Source organism: Festucalex cinctus, chromosome 8, assembly GCF_051991245.1.
Source record: "Festucalex cinctus isolate MCC-2025b chromosome 8, RoL_Fcin_1.0, whole genome shotgun sequence".
Taxonomy (NCBI): Eukaryota; Metazoa; Chordata; class Actinopteri; order Syngnathiformes; family Syngnathidae; genus Festucalex; species Festucalex cinctus.
Genome location: NC_135418.1, coordinates 12,338,908 through 12,357,883, shown reverse-complemented (window position 1 = coordinate 12,357,883; position 18,976 = coordinate 12,338,908). Strand labels below are relative to the sequence as shown.

At 41.2% G+C, this 18,976-nt stretch overlaps 3 protein-coding genes and 1 non-coding gene across 10 annotated transcripts; 1 reads left to right on the top strand and 3 right to left on the bottom strand.

Moving 5' to 3' along the window:
- Nucleotides 1-375: 375 nt before the first annotated feature.
- LOC144023754 (lipid transferase CIDEC-like) lies at nt 376-4,993 on the bottom strand. 5 transcript variants are annotated; one of them, XM_077529556.1, is made up of 6 exons: nt 4,895-4,993; nt 3,348-3,421; nt 3,098-3,251; nt 2,761-2,910; nt 1,150-1,340; nt 376-678 (listed from the first exon to the last, which is right to left on the bottom strand). In XM_077529556.1, exons 2-6 carry the CDS (start codon nt 3,398-3,400, stop codon nt 489-491), a joined length of 738 nt encoding a protein of 245 aa, XP_077385682.1. In that variant the 5' UTR covers nt 3,401-3,421; nt 4,895-4,993; the 3' UTR covers nt 376-488. The 5 variants fall into 5 exon arrangements, with proteins under 5 accessions (XP_077385682.1, XP_077385683.1, XP_077385680.1 ...); XM_077529557.1 differs by having other exon boundaries at nt 4,899-4,981; XM_077529554.1 differs by having other exon boundaries at nt 3,348-3,434; nt 4,895-4,967.
- A 1,350-nt stretch (nt 4,994-6,343) lies between these two features.
- trnal-caa (transfer RNA leucine (anticodon CAA)) lies at nt 6,344-6,456 on the top strand. Its single transcript has 2 exons — nt 6,344-6,381; nt 6,411-6,456. It is a non-coding gene; the product is annotated as a tRNA-Leu (tRNA).
- A 1,919-nt stretch (nt 6,457-8,375) lies between these two features.
- Nucleotides 8,376-10,788, bottom strand: LOC144023755 (uncharacterized). Of its 3 annotated transcripts, none has more exons than XM_077529562.1 (2): nt 9,195-10,788; nt 8,376-9,018 (listed from the first exon to the last, which is right to left on the bottom strand). In XM_077529562.1, exon 2 carries the CDS (start codon nt 9,006-9,008, stop codon nt 8,646-8,648), a length of 363 nt encoding a protein of 120 aa, XP_077385688.1. In that variant the 5' UTR covers nt 9,009-9,018; nt 9,195-10,788; the 3' UTR covers nt 8,376-8,645. The 3 variants fall into 3 exon arrangements, with proteins under 3 accessions (XP_077385688.1, XP_077385686.1, XP_077385687.1); XM_077529560.1 differs by having other exon boundaries at nt 9,199-10,788; XM_077529561.1 differs by having other exon boundaries at nt 9,288-10,788.
- A 2,682-nt stretch (nt 10,789-13,470) lies between these two features.
- uqcrc1 (ubiquinol-cytochrome c reductase core protein 1) lies at nt 13,471-18,514 on the bottom strand. Its single transcript, XM_077530462.1, has 12 exons — nt 18,368-18,514; nt 17,401-17,541; nt 17,219-17,305; nt 16,974-17,103; nt 16,326-16,524; nt 16,109-16,188; nt 15,917-16,032; nt 14,881-15,024; nt 14,429-14,589; nt 14,166-14,340; nt 14,010-14,085; nt 13,471-13,902 (listed from the first exon to the last, which is right to left on the bottom strand). Exons 1-12 carry the CDS (start codon nt 18,428-18,430, stop codon nt 13,838-13,840), a joined length of 1,437 nt encoding a protein of 478 aa, XP_077386588.1. The 5' UTR covers nt 18,431-18,514; the 3' UTR covers nt 13,471-13,837.
- Between the last annotated feature and the right edge of the window lie 462 nt (nt 18,515-18,976).

Genomic DNA, 18,976 nt, shown 5'->3' with positions numbered 1-18,976 from the left:
ATTGCCTCATTTTATTGGTCTATTCAGCTCAACAAAACTGCAGTTTATACTGACAGTCATTTGTGTTCTGTTGTCACAAAGCTTCTTGACTAAAATACACTTGACTAGATTTAGAGGTGTATTGTGACATTCCACTCAGTCAACCTTGCAGGCAATTTGTCAAAGATCCATCCAGCTTTTTGCCCTTTAACACATTAAAGTAATATTTGCTTCTGCCAGCCCTCACTTGTCTCTTCTCTCTCTCCAGCCGGCTGTAACTGACAGGACAGAAGCAGCGACAATTAGGGAAGCGGGGGAAAGACAGCTGGACCCGTTGCCAATTACATTGACTTGGCCAGATGCCAATTTCCCCACACACAAGCTTGAGACATGAAGAAAAGGGGGAAAATAAAAGTACTTTATTTGTTCATCTCCACTGGATTGAATTTGACATCGAAGAAGAACACATCGTTTCAGCAGCAAATGTAACAAACGGTCAGATTCCATGATCAGTAGGTTACTCGACCCAACAGAAAGCTCTGCAGCGGACCGATTCGGCTCTCCCGGTGCAGCAACGTGCCCTCCTCTGGTCTCTCCTCTACTCTGCCATCCTCCAGAAGCTGCTCCATGTACCAGGAGGAGCCCAGCAGGATGTGGCCAGTGGCCTGCATGGAGAGGACGGTCCATCGCAAAGCCTCCCTGAAAGCACGACACAAACAAGCATTGTATTATTCTCACCAGTAGTTTAGATTTGTGAAAGTGCATTACAACATTGTCAATCATTTTACTGAGTAATGGTCAGCTAAAATAAAACCTGGCATGATTTTTTTTTTTTTTTTTTTTTAAATCATTTTGCTCTCCAGTGTTGAGGCAAACAATTGTGAAATGTAATCCTCTCCCACAAGGTATGTTCCAGAGTTGATCACCAGCACCTCTTTGGTGATGACATAACTCCTCACAAAATTAATCTCAGAAAAATCTAGCCCATTTGAACTCTGCCACCCACACAGTTTCCAAGAGTAATACAGTTTACTCTGCGTGATATTTTCCCTGCATGAAGAACAACGCAATTGCTATTGTGCAGCTGGTTACAATGTAGGTAGTGTACTGAACATTGTGATAAGGACTCGTGCGTTCCACATTTAAAACAGCAAGAACTCATTCACTCACTTCAACATCTTTTTGGCCTCGTAACAGCGCACTTCATAGGACAAGGAATAAACACCATACAGTGTTGCCTTGACATTCAAGCAGCCAATGAAATCGCTGGGGTTGTTCTTGTACAGGTCAAGGGTCAGCTTGGCCACATCTGTCCGGTGCTGCGGGCTGTGTTTACTGAGCTCGTCTTTGGAGGGGTTTTTCTGGAGAAAGACAGTCAGGTAAAAGAGCCGCCAACTTGGCTTTTGCGTGATGGGAAGAAAAGATGACGTCACCAAAACAGATTTTGAAGAAGCCCAACACTTCAACGGATTCAATTGCAGCAACTTAGGGCCCCCGTGCGATGATACAACTAGGATCCGGAAACAAACGGCTCAATCCCATTCACTTGAATGTTATCCGCACGGACGCCACTTGCGTATATTGTTACAACATTCACCATTTAATCCACATATGATATAACTATTTAAGTATTGCTTTAAAGGCAGTGTTAACCGAAATATTTTCTTAACTTATTTGTGCCTCTACTAGTATAAACATGACATTCTGATTAATATTACGTTTGTGTAATACGAGTTGAGCAGTAAAAATCAACCTGTTTGGAGCCATCTCAGGGGGGTGGCCATTTTGCCACTTGTTGTCAACTGAAAATGACATCACAGTTTCTCAGGTCTCAGGTAACATCCGAACAGGGCTCAGCTTCAGAAAACATGCGAGTCGTGATTGGTCGTTAGCTGAGCAACCTGTAATGTCATTTTAAGTCGATAACCAGTGGCAAATGGCCCCTCCCTGAAGGATAAAAATGGGTGGATTTTTCTGCTTAAAACTAAATTTTCCACAAACATATTCTGGGGGGCTGCATACAACATTGTAAAGAAAACCTTTATGTTAAGTTCCCCTCAAAAACACCTGCATACTCCATGTCCATCACTTGGTGGCGCATGACAGGCATCTGTGTATCACTCTCACTCAGTCATCACTCGGAAATGGATTTTCATCTGTGTGAAGGATTGTGTCCGTTTTGTTGGGCTATAAATTTACGTCACCTGCAGCGTGAACATATCCATATCAAATGATTAGCCAGCACAGACCCTCCTGCTGCTCACCACTCGGATCAGTCAAATGCAGAGAACAAATTCCACCTCACCTAAGTGTGCGTGACAATCAGTGGTACTTTAACATGAATGTAAATGGCACAAGGGTTGAAATAAGCATGAAACCTCCACATAATTGCAATTGGGAACTAGAATAGTAAGACGTGACATGTAGTCTTTTGACTTTGTGGCTCTTGAAAAGTATTTACTGATTAAACTCCCAGAAATTTACCTCACACTCAGCTGTTTATTTTGTGTTTCATACTGCACAGATATCACACACATTCCGGGATGCAAGGACAGATCAAGTGAAAGGGCACACAAATAGTGTGCCTCTTGATCTGAGGGTTGGAGCTGTGCCTCGCTCTGTGGCACGCAATTGGCAGTAGAGAAGCAGACTAGCATTTCTCCAACTACCGGACCCTCTGGTATCTTGGCCAAGATGAGCTTACTGTCACACATTTCCAAATATCAATTGATGGAGCCTGCTGATCTGCAGTGCCACCTAGTGGTGTATGTGACACTGTACCTGAGATGGGGTCCACTTCTGTCCTTTCTCCAGCACCATGAGGACAGTGTTCTCAGGCAACGTTGTGAAGAACTCCTCCGTGTCCACGCCTGTGCCATCTTCATCCAGCACCAGGCCACTGGCGCACTGCACATTTAATGAGTCGCTCACCTGTACAGGGAAGAAATGGACCCATTTATTTGGAACTGTTGCTGACGTGCAAATAGACAAGAAGAAAAGTCATGACAGTCTCTCGCAAACATTCACCAGCATGAAGTCATGTGCACTGCTGATGCTAAATTAAGTGGGTGAGGGGTCAGTCAATGTGCGGTCTTTCATTGCCATCCTCCGTCCACACCTTGTTGATCAGGTCTTCTAACGCATCCGCCATGATGCCCTTCTTCAAACTGCGGTCAGCATTAGTCACTCGGAAAGGTTTTGGCCGAGGTGCTCGTCTTGACAGAAGCTGCTGGGTCACAGACGCGCTGGCTGACATGCTGGCAGTCACACACCTGATGGAAGATTGGGGGGGGGGGGGCTGTTAACATAAGAATGATGCAATACGCCCTCTCCTCTAATTTCCTTCCACAAAGTGTTGGTTATCTTACTTGGAGACTAAAGACAGGGTCAGTAGGTTGAGAGACTTCCAAGCATAATCCATTGCTGGAGAGAGCACCACAACCTGCATGGCAAAGCTGGTAATGAACACAATGATTCACACTGAAAATGTTTCAAAAATACACACCACAAGTATGCAAAACTCTTACGAGAAAAAAAATAAATAAATAAGTGTAACTGCTCTTCCAATAACTTATCCAAAAATAATAAAAAATAATTGCCAAGTATACAGTAATCTCAGCAAAAACGCGCAGACACACACACCCTTCCTACTCCGGACAACTGAATCACGGCGACAGCTGGCCAGCGAACCTTGTACTGTTGTTAAGCAAGTCAAATGTCATCAGTGTCATTGCGCAAAACTGCATGGCCGTCCCCCTTGAATGTCCTGGACTGACAAAGTCAAAGTGTATAAAGTTCAGAAAAATTATCTTTCTATTGGCATGCATTTGGTTTTATTCAGAAAAGTTAATCTGTGTGCTGACAATACAGAATTTATTTTATTTTGATGAATCAAACTACATTCTCTTTTAAAGAACAATTATTAACTACAGTATAATGCAAATGTAAAAAAAAAAAAAATGGAAAGATTTTCTTAAGACCTGAAAATGTGTTCACCTTTTGAAGAGTCATTATTCTACCAGTAGAATTTGTTTCCTTTATACTGATCCAACTTTGAGGTTTCATTGAAGACTAACGGTCCTGTTTTACTGCAGCCTAGAAATCCACAAGGCCACAATAGCCACACATCTTTAAGGATTATTTCATCTCACATTAATTTACTATGCCTCACATTACCTGAATATAGAAGCAATGCATCATTCATGAACTTGACAATGCAACCATTGACAAGATGAATGTATAAATTGCGTACACTGGGGATGAGTCACTTCACATATATTGTGAAGAAGAAAAAAACACTATGGAGCTAAGTGATCTTAAGTCGCTTAAGGTTTACCTACTACTGGGTATATAAAGACACCCCTTCGAGACCACTACATGATTGAAATGCTTTCTTTGGCCCAAGAGAACACTATTTGGAGCATCTATAATACCCAAATTCTCATGTATTTAGTTAAATACTTTCATCTGCAGTGGTGAGCAATCATATTTTTCATTATCAGAAGGCCAAAGCATTGTAAATAGACAGAGGTGGTGTTACACACGACGGTGAGGAGATATCAACCTGTCATTTGAAAGCCTCTTCACTTCAGCGTTTTATTTGATAGTGTACATATATATATATATATATACATATATATATATATATATATACATATATATATATATATATATATATATATATATATATATATATATATACATATATACATATATATAATGATTTGCTTGCTCTAAACGCCGCCACACCTAAGCGAAAATAAATCCGGGCACGTACCATGTCTGGTTATAGTGACAGAAAATTACAATGACCCAAATTCAGTTTTAAGTAAGATCGACATTGTAAGGAGTGGGGAAAAAAACTTTCATTAGGAGATACAGTCAAAAAACTGAAAGGAAAAAATGCCACACTTACGTACTATGCGCTCCTGCAGTTGCCCGCATACGGCGTTTAATTTAACACACCTGTCTCATGCTCGGGACTGATGATTGCAGAATGTCATGTGACTTCCGGTCATAACCGGAACGTATGTTTATTTTGTACTTTAATCATTATTTATTTATTCTACATTAAGTTATTGACACGTTACTTTGTCAATAGCAAAGTAAACTAATAATAATAAATTAAAACAACCGTCAATGTGTATGACTTCATATAGTCTAGTTCAGCGTCATACGACTCACGAGCGACGGGCAACATTTATGCAAGGTTAGTGCGCTCTCTTCAATAACTCGTTTCGCTACCACTTTCCACAATATTTATATTTGCTTCGTAATAGTTAACTTGTTGGAGAATTGAGAAGGCGAAATATGAATATAAGACTCACGTAGAGTTTCGTTTGCAGCAAACGAAGAAAATGTGAAAATCAAATACAGTGTTCCCTCGTTTTCAGCTGGTGTTAGGTTCCAAAAACTACCCGCAATAAATAAATGTGTGACCACACTATCATTTTAGTTTCTCAAGAAATACAGATTATTACAATTACAATTACAATCGCAGAGCGTGGGGGGTCGCAAACGGGGCCGCGGGCGAACGTGTCGGCTGCGTGACGTCACTCCCGCGGCAATTTGAAAGCACGCATGGATTATTATTATTTTTTTCACTCACTCACTCACAGAAGCTTATGTGTGTGAATGAGTGAGTGAAGAAAAAAAATCCGTGCGTGCTTTCAAATTGCTGCGGGAGTGACGTCACACAGCCGACACGTTCGCCCGGCCCCGTTTGCGACACGCCACACCACGCTCTGCGATTGGCTGGAGGGGTGTAAACGCTGTCTTTCCACAGAAACGGCCCGCTGTTTACAAAACAAACTCAAAATGGCAAAATACAGGCTGGGGGGGGTGGGAGTTTAGGACGAAATCACCACCAAAGATTAACATAAACACAGATGTGTAGACAGAGAGAAAGTTAGTGTGTACATCCTGTATTTAAAAAGTGCATTTTCAAGAGTGAATCTGGCAGACTGTGCCTTTAAGTGTCAACATGGCCAAGTGTTCTAATGAGCTACATAAAGTGTACTTCCTTCCAGTGTGTATTTAACACTTATGGGCTCACAAGGAACGTATGGGTTTGAGTAAAAGTCTTGTCAATTCCTTTTGAACATGAGTATGAATTCAGCAGTAGATACTTAAGTGACGAGACTATCATTTTAGTTTCACAATTATACAGATTATTACAATTCAGCATAGCCGAGTACTCTCGGGCACCTGACAAAAGATGACTCCTTCGACAGCAAATTTATTGGGCTTTCTGCCTCCAAATTAAGGCATGGATTCAAAATGAATTGCTGAAAAGTATTTATGTATTTTTGCTGGGACCAGACTGGTTTCGGGTTTGTTTCCCATGATTTAAATGGTGCTGCATGTCAGGATGGCTGAGTGGTCTAAGGCGCCAGACTCAAGAGGTGCGTCTTTCCTTAGTGATTTGAGCTTTCTGGTCTCCAAATGGAGGTGTGGGTTCAAATCCCACTCCTGACACCCTCTTTCCAACATATGATTTTTGATTCGGCAATTAACATTTGTCCTACAGACAAGACTGCAAGTTTTCCATTAATCATTGTATTTTATGCTCATGATGTTGTAACCATCAAAATTAGCTGTTTAGTCTTAAAACCTGATTCTGTAAAACCGAGGAGACATTACAATAAGTGGATTTATTGTGAGCCAGATTAGCCCCTTCTGACCAAAGTCAGCAGGAGCCTTACCATTGGATGTCATTTTACGTAGAATAGATGGTTCTTGTGACATGCATGGCACAGAATGGTAGCCATCAAGAAGCCAGTTGAAGCTCATAGTTGCCGAAAATCTGAAATGGAGGCAATCACTGGTGTTAATGCTAATGTTAGCCTATCAAGAGTCGCGTCGGGCCGAGTGGTTAAGGCGCTGGACTAGAAATCCATTGGGGTCTCCCCTCGTAGGTTCGAATCCTGCCAACAACGGCTGTGTTGTCTGTAATTCAGCTCTGTCTTGTCTATTTAGTTAAAGTATGTGAGCATTGTCAAGGTGTGACTGATACTGTACCTCAGCAAATTTGGAATTTGGACCAAATGCAGCCACGGGTACAAGGCACACTCTTGACAACTACCTGTTGAAGGCATCAGGGTTGACTTGGCTTCTGGGATTCATTTGGAACCAGTCTGTTGAAATTTTGAGACCACCTGTTGCATGTCAGGATGGCTGAGTGGTCTAAGGTGCCAGACTCAAGAGATGCATTTGGGTGATATTTTAAGGCTCTAATACCCCTCACCACACAATTGATACACTTTTCTCATCGAGGCATTTACATTTTCTCACATTTCTCTCTTGTTTGAACATTCTCAATGTTCAAACCTTCATAAATTTTATAAAATAGGTACATGACTGTAAAAAAAAAAAAAAAAAAAAAAAAAGTGCATGCAAAATTGCACACAAAAACAAAAACAAAAATGCAAAAAAAAAAAAAAAGTGAACTGCAAGAACTAACTGAGCTAAGTGTGCTATCTATGTTTAGTTTGGGGGGTGAGATGCTAATTTACTCAAACAAATGAGGACATCACACTCACTCTTTTGTATGAATAGCAACAGGTGGATTCTCTTACACAGGTTTAATTGTTTTTTTTTGTTTTTTTGACAAATTAAGTGAGATTGGATAATAATCCCACAGTTTCCAGGCTAAGGCACCCTGGTTGGGAATCACTGACCAACAGTAAATGGCATGTGTGTGCAACTATGATGACATCACATAGGCCCACGGTAAATATGCTGCACCCTAAGTCAGTTGAGATAAACTCCAGCTCACCAGGCACAACGCTATAGAAAATGGATTAATAGTTCAGGTACATGTTACCAATGAGTGTCCAGTGAGCGTACGTACGTTTATGCCATTTAAGGAGCATGTTGGCCAAGTAGAGAGGTTCCACATGGCAGATTCAGCAAACCAAAAGTTTCTCTTGATTTCATCAAGATGGTTTGTGTGGTGTTTGCCGCTTGTTAAATTTTCTGTGGGTTTTATAAGCTTTAAGTAATAGTCTCTATGTCACGACGGGCAACAGAGCAAACTCCAGTGTGAATCAGATGAACAGTTTATTTCACTCTGTTGAATCACATTTCATGCTGAGTGCAGGAGCCCAGATGAATCACGCCGCAAGATAGTCTTTTAAAGCAGAGCAGATAAAGCACAAAGACTTACCATAGCCCAGAAGTGTCAAATGCAACAAGCCTTGCAAACAAAGGCTTATATGAAAGCCTTGCTCTTTCATTTCTTTCGGAGGTCAATATCCTGCCTGTGTCTTTGTCGTGTTTATCGGCCATCCCCAGTGCTGGCGCTGACGCACTCATTTGTCTTTAATGGCTTGCTGATGCTTGTGGATGCAGAGTGGAATGAATAAGACTTGAGCGAAAAATAAATGATATCATCATATTTAATTCAGCAAGCTTTGTTTGAATTCAATTCATGACATGCAAAAACACCAAGGAACAGATTTGTGTTGAGAAGAATGTGACCTAAGGAATGAGACAGTAGTGCAGCACTTTCCACTTCTACAATTGATAATGCATTGACTAGTGATGTAAGTAGAAAGGAAGATCTATGTACTAATTGTATCTGAACTACTAATGTTGCCATTGATACAGTGTGTTAAAGTGAATGCTTTTTTTCCCTCCAATTCCAGCTTCCCAATGCTGTTGTGCTATTTCCTCTTGCCAATCCTCGCCATCAGTTCTGCGTTGGCTGCCGCTTTGGTCCTCAAGTCCTGGTTCTTGGCCAGGTCTATGAGGACGCTGAGAATACTGGTGGGGACATCAAGGGACAGGGCGAAGCGGGACCCCGGCTGGGCTCTCTTTGGCGGGGCACGCGCCGGCCGCAGCAGCATGCGCTCCTCGGAGCGTAGCAACGAGTTCAACACGCCGCCGCGGTTCATCACGTCGACGGCCAGCGTGCTTCTCCTCATGTCCTCGTTCAAGTCAGCCAGAGCGGGACTGCGCTTCTGCGCGTGCACGACCACGCAAGGCAGCAGCAGAGCCAGGCAGAAGCACAACCGCGCCGCTCTCATGCTCGCAGGTCTGTTGGCAAGATGATGCAAATTGTTTGAAAGCACTTGCAAACACAGGACACAAGGATGAAGTCAGTCGACCAAATTGTTACAAAGCGTACCCTACTTGACATTCAGTTTTACAATACACAGCAATATCGAATCAAACAACAAAAGACAACTCAAGTGTCACTGTTGACTACTTACTTACTCAGTGTCACTACAGTGGATTGTTGGTGACTTGAAAAAAGACACTCCAACTTCCAGCGTTGGAAATAATCTGCAAATTTGAATAATCACCTCAAAATGTCTTCGCTGTCCTTCCGAGTAATGACAGTAGCGACCAGTGTGTCTCGCAGCGGGACGTTCAAGTGGCTGAGAGTCCCGCACGACCCCGTCCGTCTTCACTTCGCCGTCCCCTCTCTCTGTTTTGTTATGTTGCCCTCCCTTCTTTTAATCTCATTTCCTCCAGCCTCATTGCTATGTCTTTCTCCCATCTAAAAATAACACAATCACAATCATTTGTCCATAATGACATGGACAGTCGGAACAGAAGAAAAGTAAATGTAATAATAAACTTCTGATGCCAAAAAAGAGGATGTGTGAGAGAGATATGATCTCAGCCACACTTGTGCATTCATTTGATTCATCATGCAGAAGAGCAACATATCAAATGTGATTACAGCGATAAGTCACACCACATAAATTATTGTTCTTATCATTTGTGTGCATGATTTCCAATATTCCTTAGTGTGTCCACATTTGTTTTCAGGTCTTATATGTTGATGAGCAATGAGTCAGTAAGTACCCATTATGAAACCAGAGCTGCTGACAACTTAAAGAGTAAGTCAAGTACAAAAATATTTACAATATGTTCTATGAGCCCCCACTAATCTAAACATGACATTCTGATTAATCTTGGAATATGAATTAAGTAGCAATAATGTACCCGTTTTTATCCATTTCAAGGGGGCGGCCATTTTACTACTTCCTGTCAACTGAAAATGACATCACAGTGCCTCAGGGCTCAGGTATGACATTGTACTGTACTTTCACTTTCACTTTTCCTTTATTTTTATTTATTTTATTTTATTTTTAACCAGGTGCAGCACATTTACATATAACCTAGCTCAATCAGAAAAACTAGGAGTGGCGAAGAGCTACTTGGTCATGTGACGTTCACAAGCTGAGCCTTTCTGCACTGTGATGTGATTTTCAATTGACAGCAAGTTGCAGGCCTCCCCCTGAGGTGGATAAAAACAGGTGGATTTGGCTGCTTAATTCATATTCCACATATGCAAAATTAATCAGAATACTGTGTTTAGACTTGTAGGAGCGCATAGAACATTATTGTGAAGAACATTTTATTGACCATTTGCACCGACTTCGCGTGATCACGTGACTGCCCCACCATGGACGGCGGAAGGAAACGTCGTTTGAATGGAAGTGGACGGGCCGCGGAGCGATTTAGGTACTTAGAGACTTTTATTTTACAAATTAATAGTTATGATTGCCCATCGAGCCGTGTCTGCAACGAGATGCATTAGTAGGTATTCGGTAAAAAGCAACATTTGGTTTACTCCCTTGTCTGTTTGTACAACCGACCACATACCAAGATATGACCATTTTATAATTGAATTGACTAGACGAAAGACTTCACGCTGTACACGATTCAATTGTTACAATCCAGGCAAGTGGTTCTTTTGCCGTCCAGCGTTCAGGAGGGGGCGTTCCCATGGCGGAAGTGACGTCACGTGCAAATGGTCAATACTTGACTTTCTATTTAAAGTCAAACATTAATATTTTGCCTATAATAAATGTGATATTTTAATTATTTTTCATGTACAATCAGTACCTTTAAAAACACATTTTGCAACTTGCTATCGACTGAAAATGACATTACAAGGGCTCAGGTAACCAATCACAGGTCAGCTTGTGAATGTCACATGACCAAACCTAGAAAACAGGTGAGCTGCGATTGGTTACCTGAGGCCTTGTAATGCCATTTTCAGTCGACAGCAAGATGCAAAATGTGTTTTTAAAGGTACTAATTGTATGTGAAAAATAATTAAAGTATAAAATTAATTATAGGCAAAATATTAACTTTTTATTGCTATAATAGGCTAAATAAGTGAAGTATCCCTTTAAATGGACCTTGCTAGAGTCGCTGATAGTTTCTACTGGTTATTAGGACAGAGTGCAGGTTTAGTTCATAATCAGCGACAATGAGACTGTGAGCGTGAATAATTGTCAATGTGCCTTGTCATTGACTGGCTACCCGGTCCAGGGTGGAGGTTGCCTGAAGTTATCTTAGAAAGGCTACAAAATGTGTACCGAATATATGGATGTGTATAGCAGTTCATATGTATCATTAAATCAACTAGACTCTAAGATTATGCTTATACGTTACATGGGCCTATATGGAACAACGCTCAATAGAGAACGGAACTGTGGATATTGAACTTCGTGGAGTGCTGTAAATTTGTGTTTGTCATTATGGTGAATAATGAGGTATGGCCACAGCTACACACACAATCAGTCATATCTGTCCTACTTGTTCAACACTGAAGGGAACATCAACAATAAGCCAAGATGGTGTATTAGGTCTACATGAGTTTGGATTCTGGGATGGGGGCGGGAGCACCTCCTTTGTGACTGCCAAAAACTCCTGCATCCTCATTTGTATGCGCCAACATGAATGTTCAATGTGCATGTGTAATGTGTAGTTTTGTGCTTGGCTGAGAGCTCACTTTCTGTATAAGCATCTGAGCATGTGTTTTATATCAGAATTTGCTCTTTTCTACTTAAATATGTATTTAATATTATACATGATGATATGGATTGTTTTACTACTCATGTTGTCATCAGTGTGCAAACTTATTTAATGGCAAACAGCCTTGGAAAAAAAATCACAACAAAATCCATGTTAATCGCAAACTACATTACAAACCAAACAAAAGATTCAAACAACAGGCGCAATGATACTCATATTGAAGTAAAATTGGCTGATGCTAGAACACACAGGAAGCATATGCGTGTTTGTTTTGTTTTTGCACTTGAGCACAATGTGTAAACATCCCTCTTCACCTGTCACGCCCCAGTAACATCTCCAGAACCGAGCTGCTTACGTCAATGACTAAAAGAAGCAGTTCTACATGACGGAGCAATCCCAAAGTGTGAGGAGATTTTACAGGCTTCATTAGCTTTACAGCAAAAGCTGCTGAAGCATGTTGTTGCTTCTTTAGAAAAGGCTATTGCATTTTGTTGTTGTGCGATATAAACGTAGTAACTCATCTAAGATGGCTTGAGTTTTATGGGCCTTAATTGAACTACTATCATCACATTTCAGTGTGTTCTTTTGTGTTGCACCATCAGTTGCGTCAGATCCCGTATTAAAGGGGCACAGAAGCAGCGGAAGAAGAAAAAGAACCCTGGAAAATGGCAAGGAGGAAGATGTCAGTCCAATAACTACCCGGTCTCCTGAAGCACCTCCATTGCATCCCTTCACTGGACCAATCCTCATCTCACTAATGACGTTAAGTTCAACATGATTACGGTGGCTGGGCCCTCAGGGGTCCTGCATCATGGATGGTCACAGATAAACGAGCATAGATGTCACCGATACAGTATGACTTCATATTAATATAAGATTATGTCATGATTCAAAGCAGATCCTGGCCAATCATCTATGTGGCCCGAGTCACATAGATAGAGGTTCTATGTCAGTCTGTTTGTGGAACTAGTACAGGAGGATTGCAACCTGCAGCTTTAGAACCACATGAGACTATGTTGTGGTGCTGTCTGACTTTGATAATGAATAACAAGTACGGTATTTCATTTTAAAGTAGATAAGGTAATGTGTACACGATACAACCCCGATGTGGTGATGCTGAATGCTAAGGCTCATTAGCAAAAATCACATTAACCAGGTCAATTATATTACATTACATTATACTTTACATTCTTAAGTGAAATATTCTGTTAATTCCAGGTGACACGCAATAAAATGATGGAAGACAGAAGACAATATTTTTGGTTTGCTACAGGTGGAATTATAAATTGTTTGGCTTTAATTTCATGAATTTAAGCACTCACTCGGACACTATATTACTTGAAAGTAAGCTTCAACCAGGTGTCTTTTCAGTTAAAAATGTTGTTCCCTATAGCAGGTCTTCATAAATGTAGTACAAGTTTTTATAGGCAAAGAAAATGATATACAGTATGCACTGTTCTTGATGTCATGTCAAAAGGGTTTTGTGGATCTTTTGAGGACTGAAGGATGCAGACCCTTGAACTACATAGACCTGTTGAAGTGACGTAAATCAGAATTCATTTCGTCATTCAAACAGAATTTTACCGGTCTTCTGAATCAGTAATTCCCAACCAGTGTGCTGTGGCCCGCTAGCGTGTCATGAGTGCCTCTAAAAATGACCCAATTTCAATTCATTGATCTGTGACTATTAGACCAAATACGACAAATGACTCAGTGTTGTACAGTTTTATTTTCATCAGAATGAGCGCTTCTGTTAAGTACAATAGAAGAGAGAAATGAATCTTACAGAAATGATAAATATGCTCTTGCTCCAGAATGTTTGTATTCAGGATGTACTGAGTCCTGACTTCAGTAGATTACTTGAAGTCTACATCCTCCCAATTCTGTGCCTGCTGCTGAGGTCATATACAGATTAAACGAGGTTACCAATTCGTGAACGCAACTCACACTGTTAGCTGCCACCCTCGATGGCTAAACCAGTGGGCATGATAGGAGGGGGGTGGGTGCATTGATGGCTGTGTGTGGACAACTCAGTGTGAGGACGAGGAGCAGACACGGAGCAACGCCACAATGTCATTTAAAACCTCAGCCAGTACATAGCACTGCGTACTCTGTTGTAGTCAGGCATCTGCTCAATGGGGCCTAAATGGAGAGATGTAAGGAACATAAATCAACATCCATTCATCATCATCATTCTTAAAGTGTGGTTGAAAGAAGGACTTCAAAAGCAGTGCAACATGCAAACTCACCGATCGCTACCACAGCTGGACACTTGTCATAGATGTATTTAGAGCAGACGTCACGCACCATCCTGGGGGTCAGGGCCTACAAAGATGCAGCCCAAGTGTGGTCAGGACTACAAGACTGCATGTGCTGGCAAACGGCTACTTTTTAAAGAGACTTACATCGATGCGGGCGTTCCATTCTGCCAGAGAGATGTGCCGTTCATAGTTGAGAATCTGTCTGCCGATGTCGTCACAAATCGGAGTTGTTCCATTGAGCTGTCCCACCATGCTGGCCTTCAGAGCATTCTTTCCTCTGGCTAAATCACTCTCAGTGAATGTGGTGCACAGATTCATCCTGCATGAGGCACAACGTGACTCCGTTTTCACACGTTCTAATAAATCGCGCAGTTGATGTGAGCCGTGCGACCAGTGCCATTTCTCACCACGTGTTCTGGGCCGCGTACATCATGTCGTCAATCTGGAACCTATCGGACACAAAGTAAATACCCAGCAGGCCGGTGTCACTGTAGGACGAGTAGAATGACTGGAAGCTTTCACACAGGTTCTCCTCCACGACCATGCGGGCCAGACTGCTGCTCATGTTCTTTATGGGAATAAGAAGAGGACATACTAAGGTTTTACTGGTGTGTTCATTTCACTGTTCTATTGTTTGGAAGAAATGGGTGATATCAAAATGGAAACAATGTAAGCTGCTGATTGTACTGCAGGTGTCCCTCCCGACAGGTCCAGAGGCAGGGGGTGAAACCCCTGACCCAGGTTTTAAGAAAGGAGCTTTATTTACCACTCTGTCATGGCCACTCAAAAATGAACAGTCTCAAGTGGGAAAAGCTTCAAGGGGACAAATAACTTATAAGACATTATACTGCCGTCTTACCTTTCCGCCACCGCAGGTGAGGTCAAAGCTTCCAATGGTGGCGTTGGCCACCATGAGAGCCACAATGTCTGGGCTGGCAACACCGGGCCCCTCCACAGCGAAGGCGATGTGTGCCATGGGCATAGCGTCATCACGCATGCGGATCTGAGGAGAATCATTGCATGAACTCGGCAACATGACATTGAACTTTTTTTTCTTTTAACTGTCTTCAACATCTTGTGCTGGGTATCGATTCTAATTTCCTCAATCTATTTGATTTCTATTAATTTGAGTTCAGTTTGATTTAATTTCAAAAATAATATCCCCGATTCGATCCACTTCAATTAATTGTGGAACATCAATTCTTATTAAATATCAAGGACATGATAAAAACTCCACAAACATGAAATTCAAAATAAAAATTTTCAGAGGCCGTAAACTGGTTAAATGATTTAGTTTATTAATGAAAGTAACGTGCACTTGTGTGACACAAACATTGACATCAGCAAGGATGAGATGAAAATATTTTCATATTCAATAGTTGTAAATGGAAATTAAAGTTATTCTTAATTGTCTCAAAGTGCTGTAAGTCAGGTCTTTCACAATGGTAAGAAATTTTTTTTAAAATTCATGTAAACAGGACATTTCAAGAATGCACTAAAATTAAAATTCTATTATGAATTGATAAGAAAAAGAGATATTAAAATAATCAATTTACGATTTTATGAATATCAAGCTTGAAAAGGAAAATCGAGTCAATATCAATTATTTTTAAACCCATCCCAATTAGAATTTAGTCTAATTTTACCAGAGCATTCATCAAGTTACTGGCAGGTTTAAGAGTACTTTCACCAAATTCTGCTGCAGCAGTCTCTTTTCCTGTTATCTCAAATTCAAGTGTTCTCCATTGTTGTTTGTCACGATGTCTCAAACCAACTGCCGCATTCAATGACGCTATGGTTCCCAGTTTGTCACGATGCGATTTTACTACCTCTGCAAAATCAGCCGAGCGCCAAAAGCGACGAAGTATCCCTGCAAAACTATTTGAAGAGCTCACCTCGCTTCCTGTAAATCTGCAGGGTGACAACAAAGGAACAGCATCTGCCTCGTAATTAAAGGGCACTCCACCCAAGTGAGTCTGGGCAAACCCAACCAGCTCCTCGTGCTTCACACCTGCATATTGAGCACATCACATGAAGGGCCAATTTTTCCACCAAAAGTGTAGATAGTGGCAGAAACGGGGACCAACCTCCAGCTGCAGCCAGAACCATGCGGGGTGCCTTGTAATGGAGGTTGATGTATTCCACTAGATTCTGGCGGGTGAGCGTTCTAATAGAATTTTAACTGATGTTTATTTAAAATGTTCAGGGTTTGTGCATTGATACAACAAATTACAACAACTAAGCAAATGATGAAATTGAGCAACTTATAGTGTCTATTCGATTTGAGTTTGTTTTTCCTTCTACCTGGCATTGTCGGATGGTCCCAGTACACTGCGGGCCATAGCAGTACCCTGGAAGGCAGTTGCATGCAGCATGTCCAGACAAACTTCCTGCAGGTTGCCTTCCACTTCCTCCAGTTCACGCAGCACGACGCCTCGCTGCTGCTCAATCTCCGCCTCGCTCAGGGAGCAGTTCTGCACCACCTCCGACAGCAGCTCCACCGCTGAGAAAACAAGTACAGGGGGTACCTTGACATACAAGTGCCACAATTTTATTTTAGACTTCATGAGCTGTTGCTTGGGCTTTTTTCCCCCTTTACGCAGTGTTGCAAACCAGAATGTGAGTTACAAATAAGCTTCAGATAAACTGTTGCTCGAGTGACAAGAACGAAAAAGCACAGCTGCATTTGTCGATGGGCTTTCAGCTATTCAGTGAATAGGACACAGTCACAAAATGAAAACACTCATAAAGAGCAACACTACAGACCTATTTTTATTTACTGAAAACGTAACAAAAAAATTGGCATTATTGTGGTGCCCCCCAAAAAATAAAAATAAAAACATGAAATCCAAAAAAATTAGCGGTGCACCATTGTCACAGAAAAGCGTGTGCTCTCCTTTGGAGGTTCCACTGTCCTACACTACATGAAAGAAGACGAACAAGTCACGTTACCTTTAGGCAGGTCTTTAGCCAAGATTTTCATGTAGTATGCGGTGTGTTCCCGGGATGTGTAGGCACTCAAATGAGCACCCATAGATTCCACCTGCTTCTCAAAGGCCGACTGAGGGTGCTTCTTGGTTCCCTATAGAACAAAGACGAAAAGGTGTCTTGTTGAACTGTCTGACTTTAGACTCACTACAGATGATTTACAGTAAATGACTATCTAAAATGGTGTCAGTGCATCAGCCTATGATTACCTTGAAAGCCATGTGCTCCAGGAAAAATCCTGCTCCATTGTTCTTTTCGCTCTCATAGCGACTGCCAGCACTGATCCACAGTCCGACCTATGACAAAGAGGAGTTATTGCAGAGTGAGTAAATGTTGATCATAAGCACTACAGTATCCACTACTGCAGCGTTGTACATTATGAAGTCCTTACGGTGCATGTAGGGTGTCCCGTCTCTTCCGATGCGACCCTCAATCCGTTTTCCAGGGTAGTGAGACGGGTTTCCGGGGCTCCCAGCAGACTTTGGGCATAGCTGACTGATGCCTGTCCACGCCTCAGAGACAACAGGAGGGGCTAGAACAGTAAGACAATCACTTAAAATGTACAATATTAATAATAAATATAATATAATTAACTCAATATCAATTGCCAATGAGAAAAATATTATTTGGTACCATTTTTAAAAACTTCATTAGGTTAAGATTCCAAAAATGTTAGAATCCAACAAATCTTTGGAATGCCTTCAAATACAAGGCAATAGACCACTTTGTTTTATTCAATCTTTACGTTCCTTAATTTCTATTAAGCTTTAACTTGGCATTTCATGATATGTACTGTCACAAAAACTATAAGTGATTTATAATAAAATGCATGAACGAAACAAAATATTTGTCAAACTACAAGCACTACAATACATGATCCAAGGTCACAACGCAGAATTCGGGTATTATGGCAAAGGCCAAATAATTAGTTAGAAGACAAATTGACAACCGATAGAAGAGCATCATTAAACAATTCTTTAGTCCAATTGACCATACTCGATTAACTACTTCTATTTACGAAGCGATGGTAGGTTGAGAGGGCAAACGGGGACGTACTATTTTTGACAAGATCAGACAATGAGAAAACCCACCATAAGAAAGTAAAACAATGTATTTGCACGTGTAATCTTCACAGGTCAACGAAATTAGTGGTGGCAAAGGCGTTATTTTTATTTGTCAGTTGACCTTGCATTGGCTCCAAGCTAGCCGATGCTAAAATGCTAATTGAAAATACCACTTGCGGAAAGCTAACAAAGACAGTTGCTTCCTCTATTTTGTGTCGGTTCACTTCCACAATATCCGGAACTTGAAGCGCCTTTTGGCTTTTTCTTCGACGAATTGTTCGAAACCTTACTTACACTGCGAGTTTTGGCGAGTACACGACCCACGGTACTCCCGACTCGGCACACAGACGCCGCCATTTTCAGTCCCGGTTAGAGAAGACGTTTCCGCTGTCCTCAAGAGTGGTTCTTCTTCGTTCGCGTGATAAACTGTGCCACCCGCCTCAAAACTACTTATCGCCACCCCGTGTTCACTACGTGTTGTTGAAAGTAAAACAAAAGCTAAAAACAAGACGAGTTTTAATGAATACATACACATTTCATATTAATAATAATAATTAATATTAATGGTGTGTGTTTAAAAAGAAAAACTTTCATTATGAAGTTACTTGGTATTAGTAGTATTTTTTTTTGTGGCATTACATATTTGAGTAGGTTGCGCATGGAAACAAAAAACTTGTTTGTGGCCTCACCAACCATCTACATAGACAGATAAATGTAATGTAATGTATAGACCAAAATAGAATTTAATAAGACGAACAGACTTCAGTTGCATTCACATATAGGCTATATTGTTGTCAAAGTTTGCATGTTCTGCCATGTAAACCGTGCATGTTAGGTAATTGAATGTGAGTTGAATGTGTGTCAGTATGCGTGATTGGCGAGTGGCGACCAGTCCAGGATATA